The sequence below is a fragment of the Artemia sp. Qi Xiang Cuo genome, chromosome 6, assembly GCF_049724085.1.
Source record: "Artemia sp. Qi Xiang Cuo chromosome 6, ASM4972408v1, whole genome shotgun sequence".
Taxonomy (NCBI): Eukaryota; Metazoa; Arthropoda; class Branchiopoda; order Anostraca; family Artemiidae; genus Artemia; species Artemia sp. Qi Xiang Cuo.
In genome coordinates, this window is record NC_142799.1 from 49,708,553 (window position 1) to 49,720,752 (window position 12,200).

Genomic DNA, 12,200 nt, shown 5'->3' on the forward strand with positions numbered 1-12,200 from the left:
GGGAAGGCCTGGGGAACCATCGGTTAACCAAATTCACATGAAACGTCATGAAAAAGTGGGACCAAAAGAGATCAAACAATGCTACGGCGTTCCCGGTGGACGACACGCCAAGGAAACCGGTGACCTTGGTTAAAAATCAATAAGCTGGTCATGCGGCAGTGAAATTGCTCAAAGACAGCCTGAAGATAGCGAACTGGAACGTGTGTTCCGTGAAGTGTGACATAACGCAGGCTTTCACCGCCGCAGAATTTCATCGTTATAGCTTAGATGTCTTATGCCTAACGGAAACGAAGATTAATGACCGAAGCAAAAAGATCATTCACGACCCGACCAATGGCAAGAAATGCCATTTCTATAAACTCTGGATCTAGCGACGGATCTGGCCTACATAGGGTTAGATTCCTTCTACAGGGAAAGGCTGATTAAGCTTTGCTCGAATGGGAGTCGATATCAAACCGCATTGCGCGGATCAGGATGCTTGGCCATCCCTTCAATATAACAATCACATTTGCTTACGCACCTATTCGTGACTCACGTTACATGCAGAAAGATATCTTTTATGACCAGCTGCGGAATAAAATTGATAGATTTCAAAACGTGATCGGCTACTGCCTGGAGAAGACTTTAAAGCCAGGATTGGCCCCCGACTGGACTTCTAAACACGCTACTATTGGACCGCAAGGACGTGGCACTCGATGTTTTAATGGCACAAGGCTACTTCAGCTCGCAGTGCATAATAACCTATCCATCATGAACACGTTCTTCCAACAGAAGAATGTCCACACTTTTGCATGGAAATCTAGAGACAGCTATACCTTTGCTCAGACCGATTACGTATTGATCTACCAGAGATTGAGATCATCGGTAGTCAACTGTCGAGTGTTCAGAGGAGCCGACACCGGGTCAAAGAACGGCTCAGAACATTTTCTTCTTGCTGCTACATTAAACCTGGATCTATCAAACCGTAAGAAAGTTATACTATCCCCTACATATCAAACTGAAAACTAGAAAACCCAAAAGTCAAGGCTGAGTTTGACATGGTGTTGAGGAACCGCTCTCTAGTCCTGGGACAAACACAGCAGGAAAATGACAGTCCAGAAGAAGAAGTCGTATATGGGAAAAGGTCGAAGATCAAACATATTACGCAAGATGTCAGGAAAGAAAACAAGCTCAAGTCCTTGGAAAGAGGACAAATGCACTAAAAAGTGGTGCACTGCCGAAACACTCACTGTCCTGCATGAAAAGAAAAATACATTGTACAAGACGGTATTCAGAGAGTTTCGTAAGAATGCTCATAAGCTGGGAAAGAAAGATGAAAATGCCTGCTAGTTAATGCTGGCCACACACCTAGAAAAGACTGCAGCTAGAAATGAAACCCGTAAACAACATAGGATCCTCGAAGAGCTGAAATTGAAAAAGAAAAGGAATACCATTAAAGAAAATGTTAAAAGATCAGATGGGACTATCATCACAGGGCGACTACAAAGAATGAACCGATGTAAAGAATATTCAAGGATCTGTTAAATAGGAGAGGCCAGGCTACACTGCAAATTTTCTCTGTTCACTATAGTCATAATATGCGACCAGCAGCTCCATCACTAGTGGATCAATATTCTTGTGATGCGTCTGCACCTTCGATGGAGGAAGTCAGAAACGCCGTGAAGTCTTTCAAAGAATTTAAAGCCCCAGATGAGGACTCCCTACAAGCAGAAAAATACAAAGCAAGATCGGCGCTCGTTGAAGCCCTGACGAACCTACTTGGCAAAGTCTGGGACACTGAAGATGTTCCCCAGGACTGGCGTAACGCCATAATAATCCCTATTTTCAAGAAAGGATATGAAAAAGACTGTAAAAATTACTGAGGAGTCTCACTAATAGACATAGTGGGGAAAATTTTTGCAATAGTTTTAGTTAACCGCTTTAGAGAAGAGCGATAGCAGCGGACAAGGAAGAACCAGGTAGGTTTCCGCCCTGGAATCGGTTGTGCAGACCATATCTTTACCCTGTGATTTCTTCTTCACCAGCGTTTCATTCACGGATTGGATATCTTCGCAGTCTTTCTTGACTTCATCGCTGCATTCGACTCAATATTACGACTCTTGTCGTAAAGATAATGACTTAATAATGCTTGAAGACGGTGTTCCTACGAAAATAGTTGACCTGCTAAAAACATACTATGAGAATACCCTGAGTAACGTATGAATATATGGTAAGCTAACGGAATTATTTGAAATAGCATACGGCGTCCGTCAAGGATTACCGGTATCGCCAATTCTTTTCAACTATATTATAGATTGGAATATGAAAAACGCATGGAAAGAAGATGATGGTGTCGCCTTTTCAGCACAAGAAAGAATTGCTGACATCGAATATGCCGACGATGGTACTCTGCTCTCAGACTCCGCTCAGAAAGCATAAAATATAACAGAAAGAGTAGCAAAAACTGCTAATGAGACAGGACTCGCGATCAGTATCCCTAAAACAAAGTATCTTCAAGGAGGCACACTTGTGCCTCTTTAATGAGGCGACCCACCACAATATTAAGCGATTTCCGGTCCTAGAGGTTGCAGAGAGACGGCGGTGATCGTATTTTGTAGCCCAAGCTCAAACTAAGAAACGTGCAAAATTTCATCCTCCTCCGACTTTATCTTCATGGGTAAACTGGGCCGGAAGTTTCGACCCTCCCAACACAGCCCCCCTTTGACGTTGTCCGATTGGGCTGAAATTTAGAGGTTAAGCTTTTCTAGGGCCCGGGAGCTTATCCTCAAAATTTCAGCTCAATCCTATCACTCCTTCCCATTTTTCCAAAAACCAGATATAGCCACTTAATGTTCATTTCTCTTTTTTTTTATTAGCCACGCCTACAGGCCACAGTTGGCAACGGATCCGGATGAATGAGGACTCATTCGAAGCGGAATTCGACCTGCTAGGGCCTTTTGATGTTTTCAGACCGAAAAAATTATCCCCCGAATTTACATTTACGATAAACCTCGTTTTCCTATAAGAGCCCATGTTAAATTTTCCCACCACAGTCTCCCTTTAACGTTGTCTGATCGGGCTGAAATTTAGAAGATAGGTTTTTCTGGGGCCTGAGAGCTTATCCTCGAAATTTCAGCTCAATCCGATCACTCCTTCCCTGTTTTCTAAAAACCAAATATCAAGATTTGTGGGTATTCGCTTGCGTCAAAAATAGATTCAAAAGACTAAAAATACAAGAACAATTGTGTCTCTTGGTACAGTGGTCGATACTCCTGACTATCAGGTGGAAGACCCGGGTTCGTTGCCCCGTCAGAGGAAATTTTTTATATACTGAATTTAAAGTTTAAAAAAGAAACTCAGTTTCTTTTTTAAATTATTTGAAAAAAAACTACGTTTTTTAAAGAGTTAAAAAGGCTGAGTTACAAGGTCGAACCTTAAAACGTACAGGGATTAGGAGGCACAGTTTGGGGGGCTGTTAAAGAGGATCAGGTACCAGTTAGAACCTTAAAACGTACTGGGATTAGGAGGTGCAGTTGGGGGGCTGCCGCCCCCCAAACCCCCGCTTCCATATATGAAAGGGGCTGTGCTCTCCTCGACGCCTCGCTCTTTACGCTAAAGTTTGACTGTCTCACAACTCTTTTTTTTAAACAATAAAAACTTTAGCGTAAAGAGCGAGGCGTTGAGTTTATATTGAATTTAAAGTTTAAAAAAGAAACTCAGTTTCTTTTTTAAATCCAATCTATTAAATCCTTCGGCTCAACAGGCGTCTCCAGAAGAATATCACAGTCGGCCTTCAGGTTACAGGTAAGTCTACACTGCTTTGATAACATTATTTGAAAAAAAAACTGCATTTTCTAAAGAGTTAAATAAATAATAAACTGCACAAAAACGTGCAGAAATTATTTGAAAAAAATACGTTTTCTAAAGAGTTAAAGAGGCTGAGTTACAAGTTCGAACTTTAAAACGTACAGGAATTAGGAGGTGCAGTTGGGGGGCTGCCGCCCTCCAACCCCCCACTTCCGTATATGAAAGGGGCTGTCCCCTCCTCAACACCTCGCTATTTACGCTAAAGTTATTATTGTTTAAAAAAAAGAGTTGTAAGAAAGTCAAACTTTAGCGTAAAGAACGAGGCGTTGAGGAGGGCACAACCCCTTTCATATACGGAAGCGGGGGATTGGGGGGCAGCCGCCCCCCAACTGCACCTCCTAATCCCTGTACGTTTTAAGGTTCGAACTTGTGACTCAACCTCTTTAACTCTTTAGAAAACGTATTTTTTTTCAAATAATTCAACCAAAGAGAACTCTTCTATATGCATCAGCGGAGAACCTATTGAGAGGATGTAATTGTTCAAACACCTAGAGTCATCGATAGATGCTAAAGGTGGAGCCACTAGTGAGATTCAATATATGGATATGAGACCTGGCCCCTCAAGGTGGAGGAATAACGTCAGCCTAACACTTTTGACCGAAAATGTCTACCGGCTATTAGCAACATACGGCTGGCGCAAAGAATCAGCAACCAAGACCTGATGAAAGCATGCGGACAAAAGCATGACGTTTCCATCATGATCCAGACACGACGTCTCAAGTGGCTAGGTCACGTAATGAGGGGCCCATAAGAGACCCTGCCATGCCAGGTACTACTAGAAGCCCCCGATTCCTCATGGAAGAAAAAACTAGGTGGCCAGATGAAATTTTGGCATAACGTCGTCAGAAAAATTGTCGAAACGCTTGGGGGATTTTGAAAGCATGGTGACAAGTGGGACAAGGCGTGGCTGAAGTTTTTCGACCACTCACAGAAGACAGAACCCAATGGAAGGACTTGGTCCAGCAGCTTATTGATGCCGAGTTGGGCTGAATAACCTATGTCTCGTCTTAAGAAGAAGAAGAAGTACCCCCTGTAACCAGAATTGTGTCGAAAGACACAAAGAAGAGGGCTGAATAGTACCAACTGAATAGCCCGCCTGCTGTGAATTAGAAGAAGAAGAAGAAGAAATTGTGTCATTATTTGCCTTTTGCTGCCTCTTAAGATGCACAAGTGGGCCTCAATATACTGACGAAACGAGTTTTAGTCAGGCATTATACTGCTAGACTAAGTGTAAAATTGGCTAGCTCTTTATTTGGAAACGAAATTCATTGTCAGATCTAAGACAATTGATTTCCTATATTTTCAAAAAGCACAGTTTTAGGGTTGCATTCGAAACGAAAAAATGAGGTATTTGCCACCCTACGATTTGAAAAAAGTATAATTTATTGGGTTGCTTTTGAAATGAGAAGTCTAATAGTTTGTGTTATGAAAAATTTCAAAAATTCAATTTTGCTAGAACAGATGCACTTTTATTATTGCGTTATAATCCCATTTGTATTTTTTTTCCCCCTTTGATCTAACAAAACTTTTCCATGGTTATCATTTTTTCAGTTTATTTATCATATTATATTTACTCCTGTCATAGAACATCCCTTTTCGTAATTCTGGGGTAGGACTTTCAATTATGACTTCCATTGTTTATTTTCTTCAGTATAAATTTTCTTGAAGAATACATTTTTTTTCAGATATGAGGAAAGCATTGTCAAGGGATATTGAGGAACTTTCCAATATACCGCTAGCTCATCCAGTGAAACTTGAAGATGTTGACTAATATCTCAAACGCCTATGAAGTTTTATCATTTTTAACCAATGTTATTTAATGCATATTTGAACCTTCACTTAGTATTAGTTAGTGTCCTTTTCTATTACTTTGTTTGAAGGATTAACTCGTAAAAATGTTATATTGCCAATGCGGCACTGTTCTTACATTAGGCATCGCAGTAGCTTTGGTCCTGCCTAATTCCCTTAATCTTCCAGAAAAAAATTCCAAGCAATGAATGGTTAAGATAACATTTTAACCTTTGAAAGTTTGCTAATTAAGTGATGTAGAAATGGACCAACATGCACAACTGCCAAATTCTTTCTCGGTTTGATCAATGTGTACACTAGGTCAGCTTTATATTAACACTCTGTGAAAAAAGTAGCCAAACAGTAAGTTATTGTAATGATTTCCACTATTTTCAATCTATTAAACTTGGTGTGGACAGTTGCCATGACCTGTGGTGCTGTTTAATAAATTCCTCATAACCACGAGTTCAAGCATTTTTCAGACTTTTGTTGCTTAATATAGTGTTCCCTAACCATAAACAAGGATATTGCAAAATAATAAAAAAACATTTGGGCTATAGAATTATAAAAGTTGGTCTTGAAGCCACGTTCACATAAAGATGCAACAACAAATTACGGGTATAAGTTCAATTTAACTACTTTACTCCTCTAGAAATGTTACAGTTCCCTACCTTTTATGTCACAAAAAAAAAATAATTTGAAGTAATGCTAAGAAGCTGGAATTTAGGAAGGGTAACTACCTTTCAGGAAGCTATGACGTTGGTAGACTCCAGGATAAGAATTTGAAGGAAAATTTCCAGAAATAGCTGATTACTATAGTGGAGCGTCTAAAATATGAGAATGTGGAAAATGGATGGATTAATTTAAAGGAGAAGAGTTTATGAAGTCGATGGTGTTTTTGGGAAGAAAGTTAGAAAAGGAGGTAGGAATATTAGTGATAATGCTTTATGTTTAATAAGGAGGAGGGGCTTATACAAAAATTATTTGAGTGATAGATCACATGAAAATAAGAGAAATGTAAATAAAGTGGGGAAAGCATTAATATATTAATTAAGGAGGTGTGAAGTGAAGGCCACGAGTAAAATTACTAAAGATCTGGAAGATGCAGCCAGACGGCATATCAGTAAAATATTGTGCTGTTATGTTAATAAATGGGAAGGGAATAGTCAATATTAACTTGTCCCAGCAAAAGATAGGAAGGGGACTACAATTGCTGATAGAGAAAGAGCTAAAGAAAGAGGGGCAGAACATTTTGAGAATATGCTAAACCATGTTAGGGTTACAGAAAAAGATTAAGAAAAGTATGAAAAAGTTTGTGACACTGGATGTGAAGGAAGACTTATTTTGTGAGGAAGAATTGCTAATAGTTCTAAAAGGATTAAAAATAATAAGGTGACAGGTGCTAATAGTGTGGTAAATGATTCTTTTTAAATATGGTAGCTATAAATTTAAAGATAAATGACTGGAGATTATAAATGTAAATTCTGAAAAAGCGGAAGTACCTAGCGATTTTAGGAAAAGTCTAATTATGCTCTTCTATAAGATAGGCGGCAAGAGTTAGTTTGTTGTTTTAGAAGGGCAGAGTTGTTTTAGGAAGGCGAGAGGATATATCGACCATACTTCTCACACTTAGATTTATAATGGGGATGTATATGAGTCATCAAATCCCTCTAATACTCATTATGAGCAAGTGATTGATTCAGTTGATAGAAGAGCTTTAACGAAGGTCATATCCCTGTATGATATACCAGATAAGTATATTAAAGTGATTAGTACTATGAATGAAAATTGCATTGCTGCAGTTAAGGTAGGAAATGAAATTAGTAACTGGTTTAGTATTAAATGAGGAGCTAAGCAGGGATTCGTCCTATCCCCTTTTATATTGATCATTTTGATGGACTTTTTCCTAAGGAGCACAGCATAGGCATTTGAAGAACATGGAATCAATCGGGGAATTAAAACTCTCTTAGACTTGGATTATGTTGAGGATTTAAGTATCCTAGATGAAAATGTTAGCAAAATCGACGACTTTGTCGAGGTTTTGAGAGTTTGGGGTGTAAGAATAGGTTTAAAAATCAATGCTAAGAAGACTAAGGTGCTAAGAATAGGAATAATTGAAGGTTAAGAGTTGATATTGAGTAACGAGAAGATCAAACAAGCAGACATGCTGCACTTACTTAGTATTATTTCTGCACTGCTTAGTAGTATGCTGCACATGCTGCACTTACTTAGTAGTATTATTATTAAAGAAGTTGGGCGCAGTGGAGATTTTAAAAGTAGAATAGCCAAGGCCAAAGGTGTCTTGTTATAGTTGAAAAATGTTTGGAATAATGGAAGGTAAGTCTTCGAATCAAGATTAGAATATTGGAAGCTACTGTGATGACAGTGGTAAAGTATTTTTCTGAAGCGGAGGCGCTCCGGAAGACGGAGGAGGATTTGTTGTGTAACTGTATGAAAACACAGCTAACTGTGTTTTCATACATTTAGCTGTATGAAAAATGTGGTTCAATCTAGCTTTATAGGGCTACAATGAGAGAAGTGTTGAGATGACTAGACCATGTTGTGCGGATGAACGATGACGGATTGCCAAAGGGGGTCCTTGTCGGCCATCCGTTTTGGGCCAAACGAAAAGTAGGTCTTTCCTGAAAAGGATAGGAGGACATTGCAAGGAAAGATTTGAGGAAAAATGGGAACTAATTGGGAGAGTATAAACAGAGAGGCTTTAAGTAGAATGGGATGGTTGAGGAGCATGCGTAGCCATTTTGACCTTAGGTGGCTTGGCGCTACAATGAGTTTTTAATTGTATCAGTAGTTAACAAGATAGTTTTGTTATTATTTCCGTTGTTATGTATCTATTATTTTGCTCTAAGACAACAGATAACATAAAATTATATTAAATTTGTATTGCTAGAAGTTCAGAACGGGTTGCAATGTTAGCCCCTCTTGTATATCATAAGCATTCTAAGGACTAAATTTATTGTTCCATGCCATTCTAAGCTGAAGATAAAAAAATGATTGATGATCATTTATGATTGTTGAGCTATGGAACACAACCAATGTAGGTTTTACACTAGTTCAAGCATAGATAATTTACTGAGAATGTGCTGACATTGCCACAATACTATTGCATTTCCTCATTCTCCTACAAAAATCGGGCCTTTTGCACCCGGGCTGGTGCTCCTTTGGATCTAAATTTGGTGTAACAGTATGTTAATTTCGAGATCTGAAGGCATCTAAAGTTGGAATAGCAATCCTTTGAAAATCAATAAAATAGGTAGTATCTCTTTGTACCTGAGATTGAGCAGTCATTAATACATCCTGGCAAAAATGAATGTCTAATTCTTATTGCTTAAAATTTCTTATTCTTAGGAGGAGGTTGTGTAGGCATAGGGTTGTGTTAACTTCTTTATTACTAGAATAATAGTTTTTGCAGGTAATAGTCCATCTGATACCCTGTATACTTGGAATTAAACAAAAAAACGGGTTTTAATTTACTTCTTTGATTTACCTTAATGCCGAAATTGACAAGGGGCATCCCCGTTTTTAAATACCTTAAAATTTGTTCAGTATCAAAATAAGCGAGCTGTGGACCCATGCTTTTCCTCGGATCCCGAATGTAAGAGGCCTGATTCAGGTACCAAACAACCCATAGTTATACCTATTGAAAAAAATTCAAGAGTTATGAATGATATTTTTGTCTGAAATTTTAACGTTACACTTTTACTACAGATGCCAAAAATTGAAATTACGAGAACTTTTCCTGAAATATCTATATTTATACACAAAAGACTTTGTTCTAACGTACAGTTTGCCTACTAATAAAATGTCTTTGTGTCTTCTACCAGGTTCATTATACAGATAGAAAGACTGGTGTTCAAAGCTTCCAGCTTTTCTAGTTTCAAAAATATATACCTTCGATCTTACTCTGACTGGTCAATCGTGAAGATTGATCTTGAAAGCTGGACATAGCTAAACTCATTAAACAACACTTGGTACAATATTGACACCGTAGGCACGTATAATCCGTATTTTATCCACAAATATGGCTACAATGTAGATCAGACCTTATTCAGGAACCACTCATACTCAAGATGGGACCAAACAAATAATCCCAAACGTTTCAGCAAGGGCCTTTAACCATGAATCTTATAGAAGGCACCATATTAAAAGTGCATAGCAATAGAGAATACACTGGAACCTAATATAAACCGCAATGGATTTACACCTAAAATAGGCATTTTTACCTATATTGTTTTAGGGAGAGCGCATTCAGATGATTTGGATTATGTAAAGACTTTTCCATAGTGCAGTTGAGCTGGACTTTGACGAAATGCTCATTCACCGTAAAAGTTTTTATTTCATCTATAAAATTTATTTTATAAATTTACGATTTCGTTTTCAGAATTGGCAAAATTTGGATTAATCGTTCTGCTGTACAAAGGATGCAATCGAGGCACGGAAACTTTTGTGGAGACATAGAAAAGTAAATTTTTATTTTGGGTCACAGAGTTCTTCTTGAGGGGGAGGGGGATTAGATCAAGTTTATATCGAAAAACAACAAATTAGTGAATTTTTAGGCCATTCGTATTTCAATTTTTTTGAGAAGAAGGGCTGTTATCACCAATCCTGGGGAGATTTCTGCCATCACTTTTGTCATTTGGGCAACTGCCAGAAGAATTTCGGCTTTTGTCTTTCGTTTTTTTCGTACAGTGATCCTGTATTTTTGCGCATTCAGACACAAAACAAAACAAAATTGTAATGAAATTTCAAAATGTTTTTTTGTAACAATACCTTGAAAAACAAAGTTTCTTGTAGTTGTGCTATGAACAAGGTTGGTACCAAGGTCAGTTCGCCAATGTGCTAAAGTTAACCAAATTTGTGCTCTACACAACGATTTTTGGTGTTACAGTTAAAAAGATTTTTGCGCGTGTCCGTTCTAGTGGACTTGGATTAGGTTTATGTCAAATTTTTCATCGGGTTATTCTAAACTCAACGCTAATCTGTCGAAACGAACACGGCAAAAAAGTGGACCTGGTTATATCAACTTTACACCAATCTTTTAAAAACAAATACGGTAAAAAGACGCTCCACACTTTTTGTTAATTCCTCTGCCTTTTTTCAGAATTTCCATTATTCGTCCAAGACAAAAAGAAACAATTGTAGCACGAAAAGTGTTACTATTTGGTCATTAAATGTAGCACGAGCTGCAGTGCTACATGTGATAGAAATAGTGCTAAAATAGCACTTTCGTGCTACAGTTGTCAGCCCTGGTTGTAAAGGAAGAGAAGTCCGTTTTCTCTACTAACATACCGAATGGCGATCCAGCGTTTCTTTATATCTTCAACAAAGACAACCATTATATCCTTTAAAAAATATTAAAACCTTTCTATGTAGCTTTTATACTCGAGTAGAAAGTCGAATTAGGATTTTCTTGATTTGACTATTTTATTTTATATTTTTTAAACAGATTCAGTATTATATTGACACCTGTAGGTGCCCAAACTTTATTTCAAAGGAGACCAGAAGATTTAAAAAAAAAATAAGAACTGATGGTTTAAGCTAACAAAACAGAAAAAAAAGAAAACTTCAAATTATTACGTTTCTTGCATAATACTGTGAAGAAAATCCACAAATTCTACTTGGAGAAAATCCTATTACCCGTGAGTGCACATGTTCCTTCAAAAATATCGTTCATCCTTTTCGCACAGTGTCTATGGTTTTAATTAGGACAAACTAAAACCCAATGCAAGCACCATATTTAACATGCAAAAAAGTTTATCCTTGGATATCTTATCAAGATTGATCCTGGAGAACAATTATTTTAGTTTTTTGTTGTTAAGGAGGGGGGGGGGTTATAGCCAAAGACTTATATCAGTAATGTCGGGAAAAAAAAAATTATTTCTGATTTTCGCAATACACTTTCTTAATTTCCAAGTTCCTTGTTTGTAGGTCCTTGTGTGATTGTTCTACTAAAGATATATAAGAAGTATTCAAACGACGTGTAATGGAATCCCCCAATATTAATGATACTTCCCATGATGCAGTGGCTCAATAGATGAAAAACACACACTGATTAAATGTTAATTGATTGATTAAATGTGAATATTAATTAATTAACTGATAAAAAAAACACACAGAAAAATAAAAATCTGCGTTTTGCAACTACAAAGGAGCTTTATAGGATCGTGTTCGTTGGTGTGCGGTCACTTCTAGGATTGAGAAATAAAGGAAACCTTTCGAACGATAAAACAGAATGACTTACAAGGAAGATTATAGTTCATCCTTTTAAATATCAATTTCTCCTTCCAAAGTGAACACCCACTCAGTAACATAAGAGCAAATAAGCGAACGCAAAGATACAAGTACCTCCATTTCGTAATTAAAATCTTAAGATTTGAGTAGGGGCGTATAAATAAAATGACAGTATAAGCGACAAATATTTGCATATGTTGTAGCTTAAATGAATCTAATCCATAGCAAATTATATTGAAATACGCAATAGAAGGTCTGCATGGTCTACATGCCATGCCATAAAAATGCTGCTCTGCTGGCAACAAGGACATCTA

General features: G+C 37.7%; 1 protein-coding gene across 1 annotated transcript; it reads left to right on the plus strand.

Moving 5' to 3' along the window:
* The first annotated feature begins 474 nt into the window (after positions 1 to 474).
* On the plus strand, positions 475 to 1,008 carry LOC148951327 (protein CFDP2-like). Its single transcript, XM_089091066.1, has one exon. The coding sequence runs from the start codon at positions 475 to 477 to the stop codon at positions 1,006 to 1,008; it is 534 nt and encodes a 177-aa protein (XP_088947192.1).
* The last annotated feature ends 11,192 nt before the right edge of the window (positions 1,009 to 12,200 follow it).

Coding starts and splice junctions, on each gene's coding strand:
- LOC148951327 (XM_089091066.1), top strand. CDS start 475: ATGCTTGGCCATCCCTTCAATATAACAATCACATTTGCTTACGCACCT.